At 43.6% G+C, this 24437-nt stretch overlaps 1 protein-coding gene across 1 annotated transcript; it reads right to left on the reverse strand.

Moving 5' to 3' along the window:
- Positions 1-388: 388 nt before the first annotated feature.
- On the reverse strand, positions 389-21738 carry GIPC1 (GIPC PDZ domain containing family member 1). The gene is made up of 7 exons (XM_083184990.1): positions 21588-21738; positions 20482-20817; positions 19810-19995; positions 19212-19392; positions 3652-3767; positions 2261-2342; positions 389-1481 (listed from the first exon to the last, which is right to left on the reverse strand). The coding sequence occupies exons 2-7, from the start codon at positions 20764-20766 to the stop codon at positions 1330-1332; spliced, it is 1002 nt and encodes a 333-aa protein (XP_083041116.1). The 5' UTR covers positions 20767-20817; positions 21588-21738; the 3' UTR covers positions 389-1329.
- Positions 21739-24437: the final 2699 nt, after the last annotated feature.

Genomic DNA, 24437 nt, shown 5'->3' on the forward strand with positions numbered 1-24437 from the left:
GGGAAATGTTATTTGTTCTATGATGTAACTAATCAATTAAATTACATAATCCGTATATGTATATATACACTCACAGAGAAGACAGATAAGAGTCTAGGCAGAGAGCTGGCACCTTGTGAACTGAAAATGATATGGGGGCAGGTAGGTCCTGGGTCCTAACTAGCAGTTGCACTATACAAAGGGAGGAAATGTTCCCTGTACAAACAAAGACTCCAGTGCCAACATATGTAGTCCAGACTGGCGCAAAGGCAGGCCGCCGCGCGTGGAGCAAAGGCAGGCACAGGGGTACTCTTCACACTCATCAATGTAATTGATGTAATAGACCGGCTACTACCGGTCCATGCAACTTGCTCATTTACACCAGACATCCACAGATAGATCGGTACTATATTGTGTATAAAATCTTTTAATAAACTCCTTTTCTCTCTTACCGTCATAATATGTTACACAGAAAATAAATCGATGAGGGTTAACATAAATTAACTAAGTCAATGAACACTCTCTCACTTGTAACCATTATTGCAACACCATTCTCCGACGCAGGAAGGTGCTAATGACCAGTTACTTAGTAAACAGAGGGCCTGTAACATACGATCATTTTATCAGTTAAAGACTTTAACAATAGAAAAATGTCCTCTTATAAGAGGAAGATTCATCTGCTTATAATACCCTATATATCTTAATGAGACTAAGAATTTACAGGAATCCCTTGAGATGTCCTCTCTTAGAGGAAGATTCCCACTATCCCATTAGTTTAGTAAAATCCCATTTCACTAGATAATCTCTCAATTCATAAAACTTGTTCTTTTAACTCTAGTCCATACTTGAGATCCATTCATCCAACCACAGGAGATTCCATGGAATGTAGTGGAGTTGCTAGAGGTTGTAGTGTGCAATTCTTTAAATTAAATAGTATTGTCATTATGAGCCCTCTTCAATCTACAGAGCCTTTATTGGCAATGGAGTGGTTTAAAATATGTGTATTTAAATCCCAGGCGTGCGGTACATCACCATGGACACTGAAAGTCACGCAAGGGAAAAGGGAGCGCCGCACTTCTCCTAAGTCCTCTAGGCAGCCATTGTAGATGATAATGAACACGAATGTAACCAAGTGCGAGGAACAGATTCGGCGGGGTAATTTTACCAAGGCAGGATCCTGGATAGCAGTCTCCATATAGACATTTTCAGTGGTTTAAGCCCTTATAAAATCATCTCTCTCCAGTGTTGTCACAGAAGCATCTCCTGGTATTGGATGAAGGAGGTGTGGATGGGGCGGCAGCAGCAGATTTATCCCTGTGAGGGGGTTTGGAATGCAGTAGTTAAGGTAGTTCAATAACGTCCGGCTTTGGCATCACCTATTGCCCCCCAAACATCGAACACAAACTCATCTGGGAAGGCGAAGTCCCCAAGCGAGCGGTCCAAGGCCTGAGAGAAGTCATCAGGGTTTTGTTTATCCATGCCTAGTTCCACCATTGTACCAGCTGTGGGGAAGAGTAGAGACAGGACATGTAAAGGCGGAATCACTGGCACAGATTATACTGTGGTTTGCCCATGGCGGGGGGGGGGGGGAAATGAGTATGATAAAACAATATTTTTTGCATAATCTGTATTCAAAATGTTATTCGATAGCTTTGATCATATTGGTGATGGCTGGTGGGGCTGTACTGATGAAACCTTTCTTCCTTGTGCTAGGGTGTGTCAGTAATCTCCCACTGACAGATGAGGGGCCAGAAAAGAGCAACATGAAATACTAGATCGGCATGTGGTGCAAGCAGCACTTCAATCATTGTGCCGTCAGCAGAGAAGGTTCCATAGATTTTCCTGTGTTGTGCATGAATGAGACAACGTCCCAATACATCTCTTCACATGCTCTTGTGGTACACACAGCCAGTTAATGAACACACAATTAGATATGATGTGGAATAAGACAGGTACTGTGGCAGATCAGGCATAAGCATGTACTGGAAATGAAGCAGCACCCATTAATATTGTTGCATGTTTACTGCATCTTCAATACATAACTGCGTGACAATAGATTAGCATTAAATGCATTAGGGCTTGGCAAATACTAGGCACCAGGAACTGTAACAGCTGGGGAGCTGTGCCCTGCCTGCAACAGGACCACTTCCTCTGAGTGCAGCTGTGTCTCAGCCACTGGTCCATGTACTGTGACTTCCAAGGGCCACAAAAGGCTAAACTAATAAGATTATGGTCATAGAAATATCTCAATGCAGCTTGGGAACAAAGGTAAAACACTCACCCAGTTCACTGTCTCTGATCCCCATGTAACTCTCCAAGAGATCATCCACCTTCTGTACAGCTCTCTCCTCAATAACAGATACCTGTAGAACAGGAAGAGGAGACATATATATATATATATACACATACATACATACATACATACACACACACACACACACACACACACACACACACACACACACACCTTACTTCATAACAAATACAAAAGCATATATAATAGTCCCGGGTGACCGGCAATCCCAATTAACAATTATTTGGACGGGCGGCAGGCAGTTTCGAATTAGGCCCTTAGTCCCAAACAATATGCAAGTGTTATATGGCACTTAATTAACACATACAGATGACCGGCATTCAGAACACCAATCTCGGTGGTGGGATTGGACTGCCAAGAGGGGTCAAGTAAGTATACTTACCCACCCAATGCGCCCCTAGTCATCCCTCTCTGCAGCCTAAGCCCAGCCTTTCCTCCCCTCCTCCCACAGACTTATACCCCTTTTACACCGCCGCAAAAACCCGGGTCAGCGGCAGTGTAAATGGGTCAACCAGTGTCCATTTACACAGAACTTCTACCCAGGTCCTGACCTGGGTTGAACACGGCTAGGACCTGGGTAGAGGGCAGTGTAAACGGGTACGCAAGGTCATCTGACCTGGTTCCCATTTACATCAATGGGAGAAGCCCTACCTCCAACAAGGAGGTTGGGCGGGGGGCGGACACAGCCTCCGCTGCTGTACTCTCCAGACAGCAGCGGAGGCAGGGAGGAGGTGAATGGATGCCTGGGTGTGGCATCTATTCACCTTGCGGACGGGGGCTGGGGTGCATGGGGGCTGGGGTCAGCCCAGAAGCTTACCTTGGTGCTGGGCTTTCCCCCAGCGCGGCGATCCTGGTGCTTGGAGATGATCACCACCTCCGTCTACACTGCAGGTAGGCACCGCAGTGTAAACGGTGCAAATCCCGGATCTGACCTGGCTTGGATCAGTGTTCCAAATGACGGGTTGGATCTTGGATTTTTGGTGTAAAAGGGTATACCCCCCTGTACACATACTCCCCCTGTAGTACCCAATCCTAGCCCCCCCCCCCCCTTCACAGCCTTAAATGCCCCATATATTTACATTCATCATCCCAGTACTAGTCTCCTTTATGTATATCTATGTAAAGAAAACAAGTTCCTGTGCAAACTACACATCACTTAAGTATACAAGTGCCCAGCCAAAAAATGTTACACCTCTCACTACCTGTTCCCATAATACTGCCCCACCAAAAAGGTCTGCGTCACCCCCTTCCCTACAATACATATACAATGAGCATCTAAAAAGGTTTCTATAAACACATCACTAATTACACATAATCTGTGTACCAGCAAAATTCCATTCAACACAATCAATACCCACCTCTCTCACCAACTCCTCCACAGTTGGTGACCCCTTAGCTCTCAGACGTAATGTCCCCTTACCCGATGATATCCCGGAACTATTAGCGGATGAGCTGGTGCGCTGGCCAATCATATCTATGGGGGAAAGAAACATGCAAGGTCAGTGTGCTGCATGCAAACTGTTGATACATCACGCTCTCATGGCTGACACTCCTTCAGCAAACACAGAAATCTCTGTATCTTACACTCAGGGTTATTGTTGTATTATCATTACACACTGGCTACTGTGTTACACCAATACTGTGCTTGGCGACACCAGGCCCACTTCCTGAGTGTTGGAGGAGAATATATAGTGAGGAAAATAATACCATTGTTAGACAAAGCTGGGACTTCGACCCTGCTCTTCCTCAGTTTATTGAACACCAGTTGGACCCAGGTCTTAGCTCCTAAACCCCTTTAACATTGTGCCTCTGATGCTGCTTTCCCACTGCCTACACGGGTAAAGACCCGTTTTTTTTAAACGGGTCTTTAAACGGGTAAGAGTCATAAGACTCTTTCCCACTGCAGCTTTTAAACGGTAAATTACCGTTTAAAAGCTGTTTTTGTCACATTCACACTTACCCGTTTAAAAACCCGTTTAAGCAGTGTAAAGATAGGGGGGGGGGGGGGAGAATTTAAAAAAAAAAAACGGCGTGGGGTCCCCCCCACTGCCGTAACCAGCACCAGGCTGAAAGAGCCGGGGCTGGTAATAAAAAATCAGGAAACCCGACAAATAGGGGTTCCCTGATTTTTTACAACCAGCCCCAGGCTCCAGGTCCGGGGCTGGTTCCCAAAATACGGGGGACAAAATGACTAGGGGTCCCCCGTATTTTAAGAACCAGCCCCAGGCACAACCAGCCAGCAGGGTAATGCCACAGCCGGGGGACACTTATGATATAAGTTCCCGCGGCCAAAGCATTAACCCTACCGACCAGTCAGCCTGGCCAGGGGCCCTGGGGGAGTGGGGACCCCCCCAATAAAGGGGTCCCCCCCCTCCAGGACTTACCTGACCAGGCTGAAGCCTGGTGCTGTCCCCGGTGACCCTGGAGCGGTGGTCACCGGGCTGATGGTATTGTGTAAAAAAATAGAATAAAAACCATTGTCTTTTACTGGTGAACTATGAGTCCCAGCAAGCCTCCCCCGCAAGCTGGGACTTGGAGAACCACAAGTCCCAGCCTGCGGGGCATTAAAGGGCCCGCTGGGTCTTGTAGTTCCACAGTAAAAGAAAGAGTTAAATAAACACACTGACACACGTGAAAAATAAAAGTTTAATACATACATAACACATACATACTGATACTTACCTATCTTGAGCCCGTAGGTAGCCCTGGTCCTGATGTCCTGGTCCGTGTCGGCGTCTGTATCCAGTCGGCATCCCTGTCGGCGACGGCGTCGGCGGTCCGGAGTCCGAAGAAATCCATTTGGGAAGCTGTGGAAGGAAATCCTACTCACCTGTCCCAGCGCGACGTAGTCCAGGTAAGGTCTTTGCAAAAAAAACAAATCGACACCCGAACCAGACCGGACTGACGGAGACACACGGTGTGTTTACATCGTGCGGCTCCGCCCCCGAATGCCGCTATTGGCCGCCTTGCGGCCTAGCGGCCAATCAGGAGCCGCTAGGCCGCAAGGCGGCCAATAGCGGCATTCGGGAGGCGGAGCCGCACGATGTAAACAAACACACGTGTGTCTCCGTCAGTCCGGTCTGGTTCGGGTGTCGGTTTGTTTTTTTTGCAAAGACCTTACCTGGACTACGTCGCGCTGGGACAGGTGAGTAGGATTTCCTTCCACAGCTTCCCAAATGGATTTCTTCGGACTCCGGACCGCCGACGCCGTCGCCGACAGGGATGCCGACTGGATACAGACGCCGACACGGACCAGGACATCAGGACCAGGGCTACCTACGGGCTCAAGATAGGTAAGTATCAGTATGTATGTGTTATGTATGTATTAAACTTTTATTTTTCACGTGTGTCAGTGTGTTTATTTAACTCTTTCTTTTACTGTGGAACTACAAGACCCAGCGGGCCCTTTAATGCCCCGCAGGCTGGGACTTGTGGTTCTCCAAGTCCCAGCTTGCGGGGGAGGCTTGCTGGGACTCATAGTTCACCAGTAAAAGACAATGGTTTTTATTCTATTTTTTTACACAATACCATCAGCCCGGTGACCACCGCTCCAGGGTCACCGGGGACAGCACCAGGCTTCAGCCTGGTCAGGTAAGTCCTGGAGGGGGGGGACCCCTTTATTGGGGGGGTCCCCACTCCCCCAGGGCCCCTGGCCAGGCTGACTGGTCGGTAGGGTTAATGCTTTGGCCGCGGGAACTTATATCATAAGTGTCCCCCGGCTGTGGCATTACCCTGCTGGCTGGTTGTGCCTGGGGCTGGTTCTTAAAATACGGGGGACCCCTAGTCATTTTGTCCCCCGTATTTTGGGAACCAGCCCCGGACCTGGAGCCTGGGGCTGGTTGTAAAAAATCAGGGAACCCCTATTTGTCGGGTTTCCTGATTTTTTATTACCAGCCCCGGCTCCTTCAGCCTGGTGCTGGTTTCGGCAGTGGGGGGGGACCCCATGCCGTTTTTTTTTTTAACGGGTAAAGGGCTACCCCTTTCCCACTGCCGAAAAAACGGCTATAACACGGTAAAAACACTGCTTTTTACACGGGTAACAAAAACCGGTATTTGTTACCCGTGTAAAGCAACCTGGAGCTTTCCCACTGCAGCTCTAGCCGTTTAAAAAGGCTAAAAAAACGGCATTTACACGTGTAAAGCCTGCAGTGGGAAAGGGGTATTACTATGCTACTGATGTATACACTGGGAATATGAACACTGGTTACATTGTAGTGTCATTATTCCAATAAAGTCCCTGTTGAATGCTTATCTAGGATTGCTTTAGTGCAGGCCTAGCCAACCTGTGGATCTCCAGCTGTTGTGAAACCACAAGTCCCAGCCTTTCTTGCTACAGGTTTGTTAATAGAGAATGTTAAAACTGTAGTATATATAGAGAGGATTCCCGCACCAGTTTTGATTACTTTGTATTTCCTTAAGGACAAACTTGCTCTCCAATAACCTGTAATTTCAGTGGTTAATGCCCTTAATTAAGAAATTCAGAGGTGCTACGCACAACTTTAAACTGGTTCCACTGCTTCACAGGAAAATAAAGTAATATTAGGGTGCACTGATATTCCTGTTTAATTAATTTTAAATTAAAATATAACTTTTATTCGTCTAGATAAAAGTTGGTGAAATATTAAAACATAGTAAGTAGATGTGAAAAAAAAAGACATTTAGTGAATAAAAACATAAGGGGCCACTGTCAAATTCAATCCTATATTTGCAGGGTTAATGTGTCCCTGTGTGTTTTGTTATGGTCCTTGTATTTTTAGCATTTGAATGTGAGACTTAATTAAATATTATTTATTAATCAAGTTAATCTCTTGTTCAGAGTTTATTATTCCATCTGCAAGCTGTGCAATTATTTTGCTAGGAGCCCGAGGTAGAGGGCATTGCAGCAGTCTAAGAGTGATGATACAAATGCATGTATGACTGCAGGTAGGTTTTCTGGGGGAAGAAAGTGCTTGATTCTGGCTATGTTCCTTAGGTGAAAGAATGAGGATGCGCTGCTGTCTGCTATACTCTGCAGACAACAGCAGCGGCAGTGGAGGAGGTGAATGGATGCCTGTGTGCAGAGGCATAGGGAGAGTGGAGCCAGTGAAGCACACGCTCCGGGCGCAGGGCGCCGCCCTCCCTCCGCAAATGAGCCCCGCAATCTCCACATACATACTAGTAACGGCGGGCAACGTGCGCTGGTGCCTGCCTGCCCTGCTCACCCCCACCCGGTCCCTGTCGCCGCAGAACTGATGTCGTCACAAACGTCACGTGACAGACACCTAATCGGCTTCACGGCTTCTCCCTTGCTGCTGCTGCTCGGGCCAGCTTCCGGGCAGCGCAGCAGAAATAAGGAAGGAACTTGATGACTCCTTCCAGACCAGTCCCCAGGCTGCCCCAGTGCAGAGTGAGTTACTCCTCCTTCCTGGCTGCAGCAGCGTCATCACTCATCAGCCTTTCCAAGCGCTGGCTGTAGCCTGGGGAGGAGAAGGAGGTTTTCTGCAGCTGTCCTCAATATATCATTGAATTTCAAGGTGGATTTATTAGATTTCTTTGATAAAGCTAAATAATTATGTTAATAAACTTATGGTAATAAACATGGGGTTTGGGGGATTGGTGGGGTCCGGGGGAGGGGTGGGGGTCATCTCTCTGGTGCCCTGCTATGCTTTACTGTATATTTATTTACAGCACCTTATATAGCACAGCAGATTCCGTTACAGCGCCTTATATAGCGCAGCAGATTCCGTTACAGCGCCTTATATAGCGCAGCAGATTCCGTTACAGCGTCTTATATAGCGCAGCAGATTCGGTTACAGCGTCTTATATAGCGCAGCAGATTCCGTTACAGCGTCCTATATAGCGCAGCAGATTCCGTTACAGCGTCTTATATAGCGCAGCAGATTCCGTTACAGCGTCCTATATAGCGCAGCAGATTCCGTTACAGCGTCTTATATAGCGCAGCAGATTCCGTTACAGCGTCTTATATAGCGCAGCAGATTCCGTTACAGCGTCTTATATAGCGCAGCAGATTCGGTTACAGCGTCTTATATAGCGCAGCAGATTCGGTTACAGCGTCTTATATAGCGCAGCAGATTCGGTTACAGCGTCTTATATAGCGCAGCAGATTCCGTTACAGCGTCTTATATAGCGCAGCAGATTCCGTTACAGCGTCTTATATAGCGCAGCAGATTCCGTTACAGCGTCTTATATAGCGCAGCAGATTCCGTTACAGCGTCTTATATAGCGCAGCAGATTCCGTTACAGCGTCTTATATAGCGCAGCAGATTCCGTTACAGCGTCTTATATAGCGCAGCAGATTCCGTTACAGCGTCTTATATAGCGCAGCAGATTCCGTTACAGCGTCTTATATAGCGCAGCAGATTCCGTTACAGCGTCTTATATAGCGCAGCAGATTCCGTTACAGCGTCTTATATAGCGCAGCAGATTCCGTTACAGCGTCTTATATAGCGCAGCAGATTCCGTTACAGCGTCTTATATAGCGCAGCAGATTCCGTTACAGCGTCTTATATAGCGCAGCAGATTCCGTTACAGCGTCTTATATAGCGCAGCAGATTCCGTTACAGCGTCTTATATAGAGCAGCAGATTCCGTTACAGCGTCTTATATAGCGCAGCAGATTCCGTTACAGCGTCTTATATAGCGCAGCAGATTCCGTTACAGCGTCTTATATAGCGCAGCAGATTCCGTTACAGCGTCTTATATAGAGCAGCAGATTCCGTTACAGCGTCTTATATAGCGCAGCAGATTCCGTTACAGCGTCTTATATAGCGCAGCAGATTCCGTTACAGCGTCTTATATAGCGCAGCAGATTCCGTTACAGCGTCTTATATAGCGCAGCAGATTCCGTTACAGCGTCTTATATAGCGCAGCAGATTCCGTTACAGCGTCTTATATAGCGCAGCAGATTCCGTTACAGCGTCTTATATAGCGCAGCAGATTCCGTTACAGCGTCTTATATAGCGCAGCAGATTCCGTTACAGCGTCTTATATAGCGCAGCAGATTCCGTTACAGCGTCTTATATAGCGCAGCAGATTCCGTTACAGCGTCTTATATAGCGCAGCAGATTCCGTTACAGCGTCTTATATAGCGCAGCAGATTCCGTTACAGCGTCTTATATAGCGCAGCAGATTCCGTTACAGCGTCTTATATAGCGCAGCAGATTCCGTTACAGCGTCTTATATAGCGCAGCAGATTCCGTTACAGCGTCTTATATAGCGCAGCAGACTCCGTTACAGCGTCTTATATAGCGCAGCAGATTCCGTTACAGCGTCTTATATAGCGCAGCAGATTCCGTTACAGCGTCTTATAAAGCGCAGCAGATTCCGTTACAGCGTCTTATATAGCGCAGCAGATTCCGTTACAGCGTCTTATATAGCGCAGCAGATTCCGTTACAGCGTCTTATATAGCGCAGCAGACTCCGTTACAGCGTCTTATATAGCGCAGCAGACTCCGTTACAGCGTCTTATATAGCGCAGCAGACTCCGTTACAGCGTCTTATATAGCGCAGCAGATTCCATTGTGCTTTACAATAGTAGACCATGATAAAACAAACTGGGTAACAACATATACATATAGGAAAAGGTGGGGTTAACTAAGGGCCTAGTGGCCTGTAGTTAATAGGGCGCCTTTTGGGGTGGTTTGTCAAGCTGCTCCTACTTAGGGGTGTCAATCCCCTGGTATGGTTGCAAACAGAAAAGAGAAGGGGGTGGGTGGAGCGCTATGAGCAATAATTGGTTAGAAATACATTTAGAACATGAAAAATTTATTATGATAATAAAATATTATAATAATCAACTTGTGCGATGCACTAGGTTGGTATATAATAAAAAGGTATTTAGACACAATGTGTTGCACAGATTATCAAATAGTACATAACTATGTTTAAAAAAAGTACATTGGTATGAAAATAAAAATGTAGGGTTGTATAATAAGGGTCTGATACTTATGGTCAGAGGTCCCGTTTAGTGGGGAGACGTGGATGGATTTAAGGTAATCCTGGGATCAATCCTTGAATTGTTGGAGATTGTGGGAGTCCATTAAACCTTGCCGGATTGTTGTTTCCCGCTGGAGGATGCTGTTAGAGCCCCTGATGGAGTGTGGGGAGTCCTCAACAATATTGCGGGATTTGTAATCCTAATTATGCAGGTGGTGGTTCCCAAATTGATGATATAGCTCTGAGGCCCAGGTATTGCAGAGTTATAGTAGTCAGTCTCCAAGTGACTGTGTTGCAGATGGGTGGTGGGGGGGGATCAGACCATAGATGCCCAATTAAAATCAGCAGGTGCTCCCCAGGGATATCAGCCCCTTATTATACAACCCTACATTTTTATTTTTATTTTCATACCAATGTACTTTTTTTAAACATAGTTATGTACTATTTGATAATCTGTGCAACACATTGTGTCTAAATACCTTTTATTATATACCAACCTAGTGCATCGCACAAGTTGATTAGTATAATATTTTATTATCATAATAAATTTTTCATGTTCTAAATGTATAACATATACACACACACATATATATATATATATACACATATATATATATATATATATATATATATATATATATATATATATATATATATATATATATATATATATATATAACAAAATGCAAGTATACAGGTGCGCTGACACTTAATTAGAGTCCGTTCCTTTCAAGGAATATCAGTCCTTAAAAAGTTCAACACCAAACCGAATTTTGCTTGTTTGTATCGGTGCAGCTCCCCTCAAATGACCCGATTCCCACGGGACTTTCAACAAACAACAGCACCTATAACAGATAGAGGGGGCGCTTCATGGTGTAATACCGTTTATTTTAAAACGTGACAAATCACTGTTAAGAATCTCTCCCACGGAGAGGAAAATGCCCGTACCGAACAATTCATCCGGTGTGGGCTTAATACCACAAGGTTTAAAACACAATCCACTGGCTCAAATTACTGCATGCCCAGACGGTGCGGTGTGTAACTCACGATACCAGTCGGGAAACCCAGCAGGCACGGTTGTTCACACCAGCGGCGACTCAGCGTCAGTTCCACAGGCTTCCAAGCAGACTCGAGACCAGCGGCTTCAGAGATGCGTCACACAGACCACGCCCCTACGCGTTTCGTCAATGGACTTCGTCAGTGGGGTGGTCTGTGTGACGCCGCATCACGTACTTATACCATTATACAGGTGCGCGTCATCAGAGCTTCCCTGCTTCTCATATATTGGACATTTGTATGCGGCTAATTTCTTTAAATTCATGCGGCTAATATAATAACCGTCTGCGGTATTTCATCTAAAAACATGTACTAATAAAAACACTAAATTTCATTGTAGTGATCTGAGTGAGTGAGTGAGAGCGCTAGATATCTGAAATCGGAAAAAGAAGAACGGGGCAGGAATGGATGAGGGAGGTGGACGGGATGATGCAAAATATTATCACATATAGATTTAACCATGGAATTTATTTTATTTTGAACGAACTATAATTTAACTAGTTCATATAATATATAGGATCCTTTGACTGTAGTCATCCAATTGGGGGGGTGGAGGAAAACAGGACTTGGATGAAAAAATATATAATAATAAAAGAAAAGAAAAATTGGACGAGATTATTATTTAGTTTATACAAAAATTGGCCATAACATTTATTTTATTTTAAACAGACCGTGTTAGACCAGTTATTATACTGGTTGAAATCCTATGACTATAATCTCTTTATAAATTTATATAGATCTTCTTAATATAAAGTATGGATATATAAACAAAATTGTTTTTGTAATACTTATTTGATTTCTAGAAAAAGGATCGATTTAATCTTTTAAAAATTATTTTTATGGAACTTATTTAATTTCTAGAGAAAGGATCGATTTAATCTTTTATAGTGTGGACAGAGAGACCCGACTCTCACAATTCTCTACCATAATATCAGAAGCTGGGAGTCTCTTTACATACCAGATTATTCACAGATATTTAACAAAGCATAAACACCTATATCGTGTTTATCAAACAGCGAAACAGGTAATCATTCTTCACAGATATTTTCCTTTATATCATATAGCATGAGAGCATTAAACCATAACACTCCATGTGACCTGAAACAAGCTTTTCTCAGATTAATGAGAGAATGGAATTTTGGCACGCCGTCCCAAATATCGTTGTTTTTAAAATAACAATTAGAAGCTGATTAGCAGCAGAATTTACACAAGGATACATCATATTAAAGGATAGAATACGATATACGATACAATAGACAGCAAAAAAACAATAAACCGCAAAAAAGGAGGGAATACCCTTGACCTGATCTTATTTAGTTATACTGAAACAGACAGATGATTCTTAGGTAAGGGCACAAACAGGTGTTTCTTAGATAAAGAAACAAGTAGATGATTCCTCAATCGCCATATTTATTGGATAAAGGGTGTGATCTCATAATTTTCATTAAGACCTCGGGGTATTACTGTATTAAGAGTTATTATCCAGTAGGTTTCCCTCCTGGACAACCTATTTACTCTATCACCTCCCCTTTTATCAATCTGGATGTGTTCAATGGCTTTAAACTTCAAAAGAGAGGCATCTCCATTATGGCACTGGGCAAAGTGTCTTGGGATGCTATGATTCTGCACCTTATTTTTTATGTTCCGTGTGTGCTCCAGTATCCGGATTTTCAGCGTTCTTTTCGTTTTTCCGACATACTGGAGCCCACACGGACATTCCAACATATATACAATAAAGGAGGCATTGCAATTGATAAGGCTTTTGATTTTATACTGTTCGGTCCCATCTGAATTGCAAAAGGTTTTTGCCCCTCGCTCCATCAGTGGACATATTTTACAGCTGCCACATGGGTATGACCCCAAAATGCCTCCAAACATAGTTGGGGGAATGTTCTCAGGGATCTTCTCAAGCTGACTTTTTGATAACATTGTTTTGATGTTGTTAGCTTTCCTGTATATAATATCTGGACGGTCAGGCAGATGTTCAGAGAGCGTGGAGTCCAATTTCAAGACATGCCAATGTCTCTTCAGGATCTTATCTATGTCTCTTTCATTACTGTTATATTTAGTGATAAAGGGACAAAAGATCTTATCTGTCTCTCTATTTTTCTGTTTATATGTGAGGAGCTCTGTTCTGTTTTTGTTTCTTGCTTTTATATTAGCTTCCTCAATTATCTCATGAGGATACCCTTTCTCGCCAAATCTTTCAACATACACCCCTGCTTGCTCATCATAAGCCTCTACTGTAGTACAGTTTCTCCGTAACCTGGTGAATTGTGAAAAAGGTATATTCTGTTTCCACCTTGGTAGGTGGCAACTGAAGAAATCAAGGTAACTATTGCTATCCACTTTTTTGAAATGGGTGTGTGTTTCAATTTTTCCACTAGTCTGGAAGTTCTTGGTACTGATTACTAGGTCAAGGAATTCTATCTCTGACTCACTGATCGTGTGGGTGAAACTGAGATTATACTCATTGATGTTAATGGCGCTCATGAAGTTCTCAAAGTCAAGGTTACTGCCATCCCACACGATCAGGACGTCATCGATATAACGCTTGAACAATTTTAGGTTGTCTTTATATGGTCCTTGTAGTATTCCTTTTTCCCAATGATTCATATATATATTAGCCAGGCTAGGGGCACAAATACTGCCCATAGCCGTCCCGCATAATTGGACAAAGTATTCTTCCAGAAAGCCGAAATAATTAAATTTTAAAACATATTCTAAACATTTACAAATGAATGCAACTTTCGTATCCTCCAAGGCAGGGTCCTCAGTTAGCCTTTCTCTAATTACCTCTATCCCTTTTGAGTGTGGGATTGCTGTGTATAACGCCTGCACGTCTACTGTGCACCACTTATATCCCACATGCCACTCCATCTCATCAAGTATTTTTAATACATGGGTTGTGTCTTGGATATATGTGCTAATTTTAGGAACATAGCCTTTAATATAGGTATCAACATATTCTGACATTCTGGAACATAAGGAGCCAATACCACTCACAATAGGTCGTCCTGGGGGGCAAGTTATATTTTTGTGTATTTTGGGGATGTGGTAGAACGTTGCCGTTCTAGGAGTTTCATTCAAAAGATATTTATATTCCTCCAAATTAATACTCTTAGATCTCAGACCTTCACCCAATAATATTTCAAGTTCTTTTTTGAACATATCTGTAGGATCTCGAGGGAGTTTTTTATAGGAGTTTTGGTCATTCAATAACCTATAGGCTTCCCCAACATACATCTCCCTATCCATTAAAACTATACCCCCCCCCTTATCGGCGTTTTTAATAACGATGCTTGTGTCATCCGCCAATCCTTTCAGGGCTTTAGACTCTGCCGATGTGAGATTGCTTTTCCCCTCTGCTATTTTTAGATTATCAATTTCATTTTTTACCAGTTGGGAAAACATTTCTATATATGCACCCCTGGATTCAAGCGGGTAAAAAGTAGATTTGCATTTTAAACCTGAACCATTTGTACTTTGACTATGGGTATCATCCCAATTTTTTAGGGTGGCATCAGATTTCCTAAGGAAGTGTCTTTTTAGGGTGAGCTTCCTCACATATAAATTTAAATCGATATAAAGATCAAACTTATTGGCTTTTTTAGAAGGAGCAAAGGATAGCCCTTTTTGCAATACTCTTTTTTCTTTATCATTTAAGACTCTTTTTGAGAGGTTATAAATGCCCCGATCTAGATCTTTTACCGGAGATGTCTTATTTTGGACTCCCTTCTTGGAAGCTCTCTTTCCTCTCTTTCTGGGAGCCTCCGTTTTCGGCCTCCCGGAGATGGAGGAGGAGCCTCTACAAGTTGCGAGTTTCTTTGAGTCAGGTTTGTCCTTTCTCGTTGGTCTAAAAAAACCTCTGTGTTTGTGGACCTAAGTCTTTCATATCGATTATTGACCGCTACCCCTCTCGGTTGGTAATTACTTTTATTATAATGGGTAGTTTTTTTAGGATATTTCCAGTCATTGTTATTAGATCTATCCCTTGGTCTATAATCATTGGAGGACCTATCTCTCCCTTGATACCTCTGGGATTATGTATTTTGCCACTTATTATTTCTTCCATAATTATTCTGATAGGTGCGGCGATCTTCCCTGGCACGTCCACGCTCAATGTGCCATGTCCTAACCTGATTATTCTGGTAATCTTCTCTGTCCCGTTTAAATTTACTTTTCTTAGTTTCTATCACTTTGTCCTCTATTTTAAGCACTTTACTGTCTATGTCATATTTTTTGGTTTTAAAAGATTCTGTCTCTTTAAATTCATTTAAATCTCCATTCAATTTTTCTAAATCCTGCTCAACCTGAACCAATATTTTTCTTTTTTCATCAACAAGTAGTTGCATAAGTTCTAAAGAGCATCGGTCAAGGATTTTATACCAATCTGCAAGAAATTTGTCATTATCATATAAGCTAATATAAAAGCAAGAAACAAAAACAGAACAGAGCTCCTCACATATAAACAGAAAAATAGAGAGACAGATAAGATCTTTTGTCCCTTTATCACTAAATATAACAGTAATGAAAGAGACATAGATAAGATCCTGAAGAGACATTGGCATGTCTTGAAATTGGACTCCACGCTCTCTGAACATCTGCCTGACCGTCCAGATATTATATACAGGAAAGCTAACAACATCAAAACAATGTTATCAAAAAGTCAGCTTGAGAAGATCCCTGAGAACATTCCCCCAACTATGTTTGGAGGCATTTTGGGGTCATACCCATGTGGCAGCTGTAAAATATGTCCACTGATGGAGCGAGGGGCAAAAACCTTTTGCAATTCAGATGGGACCGAACAGTATAAAATCAAAAGCCTTATCAATTGCAATGCCTCCTTTATTGTATATATGTTGGAATGTCCGTGTGGGCTCCAGTATGTCGGAAAAACGAAAAGAACGCTGAAAATCCGGATACTGGAGCACACACGGAACATAAAAAATAAGGTGCAGAATCATAGCATCCCAAGACACTTTGCCCAGTGCCATAATGGAGATGCCTCTCTTTTGAAGTTTAAAGCCATTGAACACATCCAGATTGATAAAAGGGGAGGTGATAGAGTAAATAGGTTGTCCAGGAGGGAAACCTACTGGATAATAACTCTTAATACAGTAATACCCCGAGGTCTTAATGAAAATTATGAGATCACACCCTTTATCCAATAAATATGGCGATTGAGGAATCAATCAATCAATCAATTCTACTATCCTTCCTTGCAAGAGATAGAGGTCCCTGAGAGAGACTGTAACAGGCCGAGCTCTTTTCGGAACAAACTAATCTCTACCAGTGCAATTGGTTAGCCTCATAGGGCTTACAAGAGAAGGACAGGAGACATATCATATATCATATATTCTTTTTGGTGTAATACTTGTTCACCGACATCGCATCTCCTAGTCGTTTCAATAAGAAATTTAATATTCGGACTGTATACAATCCCCTGATGAAGTCTTAGGACGAAACGCGTTGGGTTTCTGTTGTACGGCCAGACGGTCAATCAAACTTTGAAGATTTTAATAAATTATTATCTTGGAGAAATGACGTATGGACTATCAATTGAGTAAAGGGCGCTGAACCACATTTGGGAAGTGTATGTTGTATGTAAGTTACCCGGCCCTCGGGTAACATTGTGGTATAGCAGCCTCAGTATATATTGTTAAAAGAAAGTTCTTCTGTTTGATATTGTTAAGCGCGTCGTGGAGTATTGTGTTTATATATATATATATATATATATGATAGATAGATAGAGATTTTTTGACATTTTTTCTTTTCAAACGTAACATGCCAACACGTTAGCCACGCCCCCAATTCATTACCGGGGGGGAAATATGCCCTTGCTCTGGGCACCATGGCACCTAGCTACACCGCTGCCTGTGTGCGGCATCCATTCACCTCCCGGCTGGGGGGTGCACAGGGACTATGGGCAGCCCAGTAGATTACCTTAGTGCTGGGCTTGCCCCCAGCGCAGCGGTCCGGGTCCCGTCGATCGGCGCTTGGAGATGATGTAATCTCCAAGCAGCGGTGGAAGGGGGCGCCGGTGTAAAAGTGACAAAAAAACGCTTGGTCGCACCCGGCTTGATCCTGGCTCCAAAAAGCCGGGTGCGACCCGGCGTTTTGGTGTAAAAGGGGTATTAGAAAAAGATCATTCAGCACACATACCAGGGCTGATTCATATGCTATGTCTTCTCCTGAATCCTGACTGGAATGGATAATAAATATAATGGGTTGACAGGCAGGTTTCTAGTTGAGATGCAACCACTTTCTGAAATCCCTTCCTAAAAAGGAAGGTCTGAAACTGGTCTGTAATTGCTCATGCAGTCGGGTCTAAATTAGGCTTTTTGAGAAGTGGTCTGACAGTGTTTGTTCAGGAAAATGCCCGTCTGCAAAGAGCAATGAACTATCTTTGCAAATACAGGTCCAATAACGTCCATACACCCAGCGTGGCTGTAGCAGGGTCCAGATCACAGGTAGGGGGAAGCAACCTTCGGGTAATTTCAGAGAAGTCTTTTCCATCCATTTCATCAAAGCTGTTCTATGAAGACAGGTGACTTACACTGGCATGCTTGGGAGATTGGCAGTTCTTCCCTGGCACTGTTTGGATACCAGCCCGGAGAGTGGCAACTTTATCTGCAAATAATTTTGCAAACTCAGTGCATCTTGACTGGGAGAGGGTCTCATCAGGCTGCAGGCATGCTGGGTTGCAAAGCAGCTCCACGGTGCGGAGAAGCGGAGCTGGCCTATTTTATGGTCATGACCTCTTTTGAAAGAAACTCTGTCTTCTTGTGGGTGATCGTTGGTTGATATTCTCCAATATGTTTTATTAGATTTAATTGATTAAAATATGATTGTTAATGTAGAAATCTGATGGTGTGTGGTCTTGCTCACAGCTCTGTGGTGTTTAAGGGTGTGGAGCTAGGGCAGCACCTGGCAGTTTTACAAACCTAAGGTGTCGCCACCTAGAGTAACCTTCAGCTCATACAGGCTGACTGATGCCTAAAAACATTGCGAATTGCGCTGTGATCCAAGGCTGTGTCCGCGGAAGCAGCATTCGGATTAGGGATGCCAATCCCGGGGCATTTTTTCAATCCCGGATTTCGGGATTGAAAAATGCTCAATCCCGGGATTGGCATCCCTAAAAGAAAAACATGCCCTGTCCACCCGTTTAATCGACATGGCAGGGGGGGGGTGGACATGGTCGGGCGGGCGGGCATCGACATGGGGGGGTGGGCGGTTATCGACATGGGCGGGCGGACAGAGCAGCGCTGCGGGGGGTGCCTGTTGCAGCCCCGCAGATTACCTTAGATAGGCGGGCTGGAGTGGGGCACATAGCGCTGCGGACGGTGAAGCTTGCAGGAGGGGAGGTCAGTGCGGCCGGAAGCAGTCACCTGTGATAGGCTGCTTTGGCCTGCGCAGCGTTGACAGTCAGAGGTCACGCTGCGCAGGCCGCACGCCGGGGTCGGGAACAGCCGGGCAGCTTCTGAGCGGGTGCTCAGAAGCTGCTCGGCATTAGACTGCGCGTGCGCAGTCTAATCCCGAAATCCCGGGATTGGATACTCCAATCCTGGGATTGAAATCCCGGACATTTTGGGGCCAAATCCCGGGATCCCGCCGATCCCGGGATTGGCCACCCTAATTCGGATCTCACAAAGGCATCCATTGCCTAAAGCCACACTTGCTGCATTTGCACAGCGCCTCCTTGCAGCTTTCCAATTCCTAAAAAACATGAATAATGCCCAATATTCATTGCAATGCAGTCCATGAGTCCAATGGGAAATACCAGTGAGACATAAGACACAGTTCAGAGAGTCTTATGAATCTGTAATGTCATTGGTTTCTAAGGAATTTGCAGTCAGCCTCCAGTATCACTTATCAACCGTTATGCTAATATAAAAATATCAGGAGTGCATAATAATAAAACTTACCAAAAGCCTTTCTGGGTTCGCACAGTTTAATCGTGAACGATCTCCCTCGAGGCAGTTCTTTCAGTGTTCGCGCTACCTCAAAGTGACGGCTTCCAACCAGATTCTTCCCATTGATGGCTTCGATCACGTCCCCGACACTGATGAGTTGCATGCGGTGTATAATGCTGCCTTCCTTAATGCGCTAAAAATGGAACAGGAAAAAGTTAGAGATTACAAATATTCTGGCTTGCAGATTAAACGCATATTGCATCCATATAGGGAGGGCCATCGACAATTTGCCATTGAAATCATCGATGGTTTATGGCCAATGTTGAATACTTTTGCCATCGATGTGGGAGAACCAGATGGTTTCCCAACATCGATGGCAAAGGAAAACAGATGTTTCAGTGGGTTTTTTTTCTACACCAAGAAGTCCCGCCCCTGAGATCTAATTGGCCAACAGGCCATTCAGTCAAAGCTAATGGATGACCATCGAAAGCTAAAAATATTGATGGTTATCCATCAGACAGTTTACAACTATCGATGGCTGGTTGCAGAACACCATCGATTGTGACTGCAATGATGGCCATCCCTACATCCATAGAACTAGTAATAGTACCTTAATGAAGGCATAACCAGAACCATTGTCAGTGATTGTAAGGCCTAAGGAGTCCTCAGATTTATAGACCTCAAGTTCCTTCTTTTGACCACGCACATGAGCAAAGATGAAGTCCTCCAGGCCTATCTGCCCACCCAGAAGCTTGTCCATGTCCAGCCGATGAGTGTTCAGGGTGCAAAACATCACCTGAAGTAACAGAACAATTACAGTGTTTTACATACGGGAATTGGTAACGGTACAAGTGGTGCAGAAGATGACAGAAGTGAGCGCTACAAGCTTTTCCCAATTGTGGAAACCAGCTGCCAGAATGCGGGAGGCAGAATCACACAGCAGCCTGCTAAATTTCTAAGCAGTTTACATGACAATTACATGCCATTTATGTCTCTTTAATTGAACTCTATAAAATAAATGTTTAGTCCTCCAATGTAAGTCAGGAAAGCACTCGCTAGAAGGGAGGAACTTTTAAAGGACTAGGAATATTTAAAATCAAAAGCATTTAAAGGGACAAATCTGCAGAGACGTCTTCGCTAATCTGAAGAAAACATTATCGGCATGTAATTCACATGGCATCCTTAAGATTAACAGGTAAAACATACGTAGCTGTATAAGAAGAAAAAATAATTTAGAAATAAATAAAATTCATGCTGAATGATCTAAGCACAAAGTACTTACCTCACCGGCTGATATATTGAATGCCTCTGCTATCTTCGCATACAACTCCTTCACATTGCTAAAACCCTCAATCCTCCCAGTTGGGCTCCCATGTGCAAGCTGAGCATGGAAAACCAGACGGGGTCGCAGGGCAGGAGCAGGGGGCGGAAGTCCAGGTGTCTGTGTTGGAAGAGAACCACCAGACACACTGCCAGCCTGGGATATCCCCAATGCACTGCGCTCACCCACATCATCTTCCTCCATTAGAGGAGAAGCCTTCTTTCTGCGTCCCAGTCCCAGCGGCATTGGGGCTCCTCTATATCCTGCAGTGTGAGGCACACAACACTAAATAATAAACTGTGGGGGAAAAAATGGAAAATCAGTTGTACACAGCACAAGGGTACACATACATTATAGCGGGTGTATTTCTAGAACCAGAACTAATAAGAACAACATTTTAAAACGTATATCTTTACTGTGAAGACCTATGAAAAACTCAAACCATGGGGTATGCTCGCTTCTAGAGATGACTTTATAGCTGGGAATTAGAGCAAGCTTTCAGAATTTCATTTTTTACATAAACATACACATTTTCTACTGTACCGAGAGGTCAATCCTACAATAGCAATTAATATTCAATGTCTAATCATACATTAGTGTCAGCCCTCTTCATTACTATTCTATTTATGGTGTGGCTCTAGTACTTGTCACCAGCACACACCCAAAACCTGTCAGCAGGTAATATTTAATGGTGTGCACTTTGTATATACACCAAACATGAGACAATTCCATGTCGTAGAGGACAAATTATGTCTTATTATTTTTTTATATTATAATAATTCTAAATATATTAATTACACATGCATACACCTTGTTGGATTAGTGAAGTACATTTCAGAATGCACAGAACAGTGTGTGTGTATATGTATATATATTATAAAATTAATATTGTATCAATTTGCATTAGAAAGCAGCTTGTTAGTGTGCATTATATTATGCTTAAATAACATTAGAGAACATGGTTTATAGTTGTGTACGTATTCTAGATCAGAATATTAGTGTAAATGTATTGCTGTAAATATGTGTGTGTGCTGTACACAACATTCTGTATGCCTGCAATATATTACCGGTGAGTATCCTGCGCTTCCAGCTCTATCTGTGGCTTCCCGGCGCCGCTTCCGGTTTCGGCGACAATCTCAAGAGTCGCAACACTAGCCAAGCTGGGGCGTGGCTCCAAAGGAAGCTGTGTTGGTGCTCGACAAATCAGAGACGCTAGGTGGATGAAAGTAAGGCGTGATTTCTTGTTACAGGAAGACGTATTCTGTTAGGTGAGAAGACTGCCAATAAAGCTTTTACAAAAGAGTGTGCGGCGGAGAACATAGTTTGCGGGTTACCATGGTGACTCGAACTAGATAGTGGTGAAACCTTTGTCGCCATTACAGAAAAGGGCGTCAGCATAAAAGGCCGCTGCTAATTTGAAATGCTGGAAAGGTAGAGGCTGCCCTGGGTAAGGAATGAGCAGTGAGACAGTCGCAGGTGGTGGGCTCTGGTAATTATGAAGAAATGGATCTTGACCTGCAAGGTTTTGGCTGCACTGTGTGATTTGTACATTGAATTATATGACAAGGTGTTAAAAAAAGAAAAGAAATGAGTCATGTCACACACAAGTAGCAAGACCAGATTGTTGAGTACATAGGGACAGGTGGTTGGAGGGAGAGAGTGAGTACAAATTATTTTCTATTTTATATAGGGATAATGGTGGCTGCACCCTGTCTTTTATTGTGTTCTAGGGTTAGAAAGATAAAACGGATTTGACATTTCTGAAAAAGGCACTATCATACCTTCCGACATGATACATTCCACGAGGGACATAGTGCTCTGTTTCTGGAGTTTCCTCTAAATGTATGATTGCTATTCTGATAAATTTGCAAAAATCTTCCAAAAACTTTTTCACATTGTCATTCTGGGGTATTGTGTGTAGAAGTTTGAGGGGGAAAAAATAATGTATTCCATATATATATAGTATATATAATATATCATGGTGGCCTACTTTTAAGGTGCCCACACACACTAGTACAATTTTTTTGCTGAATGGATGATTTCCAATCGATCAGCCGATTTTTACCATAATTTACCGCAAATCGTTCAATATTGATTGGATGCGCGCTCCTGCAGATCCTTTGCTAAATCTTCTGATCTTACATGCTGCATGAAAGATCAGAAGATTTAAAAGATCGATAGGCACATGGGATCTTAAGAGAAATCTTTGAAGATGTGCGCTTGCCTGAAATCTTTTGTCCAGGACGGACAAAAGATTTCAAGGCTAATTTATGCACACATCCTAAGATCGCAGATCTTTCTAGTGTGTTGGCATCTTTAAAGTCTCCTCTCCGGGAGGGTCGCCCAACCTTCCGGGGAGTCGGGAGGGGGACCCGATTTTCGGAAGACTCCTGGCCATTCCGGGAGTGTAAGCAACCCTGAGATATATATCCTCCTGGATACGGCACTCATTTGTGCTTGACCATTCAGCTAAACAGATCAGAGACTTGATCCTTCTGCAATGTTTCAGAGTTTATTCTCTGTCTTCAGGCAGTACAAGTTATGCAAAAACATACACTATCTCAGAGCCGGCCTTTGCCAATTTCATGCCCTAGGCAAGATTTTGGTTAGTGCCCCTGAGCACTGGTGCTAGTTCTACTCTACACTACTGACCCCTTTATTCCCTCAACTACACTTCTGTCCCCTCTATACTCGCCTCTACTCTACTGACCCCTCTATAACTGCCTCTACACTAATGACTCCTACATACCCATACTCCTTTGGCACACCCCCTATGCACGATTTAGGTCACTGCACTGGGTGTTGTAGCACCACTCGGGCTCCAGGAAAAAAAAAACTAACCCCCGTACAGCCTACACTACATGACTGACCCTTCTGGTTAATACGGTAAATCTCCCCATATATCATTGTCAGTATCCTTCCAGTTCCCCACAGACAACACCCTCACCCTTTCTTTGTAGACAGTAGCAGGCATATAACTAACCTTAAACTGCTGTGCGCTCATTGGCTCCTCAGTATTCTGGTCTTCTCTGCTCCCAGCATGTCCACCCAGTGACCCATCTTATTACATGGACAGTGCTTCAGCATCGCCGATGTTTTTTTTTTTTTATTCACTTTTCTTTATTTTCAATTTTACATATAGAAAACCATACATTACATTGACATTTAGCACATTAACTTGACATTAGCACATACAGCACTTGACATCTTACTTTACAATACATATAAAATTAACCCCCCCCCCCCCCTAAAAAAAAAAAAAATAAGCCGTTCTTTCTCCTCTGGACTCTGTACGTTATAATAACTGAGCAATGGGGAAAACCAGTGCCGCAGCGGCAGCTGCTGCAAAGCTTGAAAAATATGCACGCAGCACGCAGTCCTCTAGAGCCAATGTACAAAGTGTCCCAAGTTCACCAGCTCCACATGGCGAAATAGATAGCTCCATTAACGAGCCAGCTCAATCCACACAGCAAATAATACAAGCAATAGTTGAATCTGAACAAAGGGTCACGGAAAAAATTGGTCAAGTACAGATAGACGTTTCCTTACTCAGACAAGATATGCAAAAAATGCGGGAAAGAGTAACTGAAACGGAAAATCGTATATCACAGCTGGAAGATGTTACCTCCCCTTTAACAAAGAAAGTTGAAGAGCTTTCTAATCAAGTTGTAACCATACAAACTAAGCTCTCAGATATGGAGGGAAGATTGAGGAGGAATAATATACGCATAGTAGGCCTCCCAGAACGTGCCGAAGGAACGGATCCAGGAAAATTCATTGAAGGCTGGCTGACACAGTTATTCACAAAGGAAGTGTTTTCCCAACAGTTTGCTGTGGAGCGGGCGCACAGAATACCGGGAGGAGCGCCTAAACCTGGTGCTCCCACAAGAACTCTAATTGCTCGCTTTTTACATTGT

The sequence above is a fragment of the Crinia signifera genome, chromosome 4 (genome assembly GCF_055691185.1).
Source record: "Crinia signifera chromosome 4, ASM5569118v1, whole genome shotgun sequence".
NCBI lineage: Eukaryota > Metazoa > Chordata > Amphibia > Anura > Myobatrachidae > Crinia > Crinia signifera.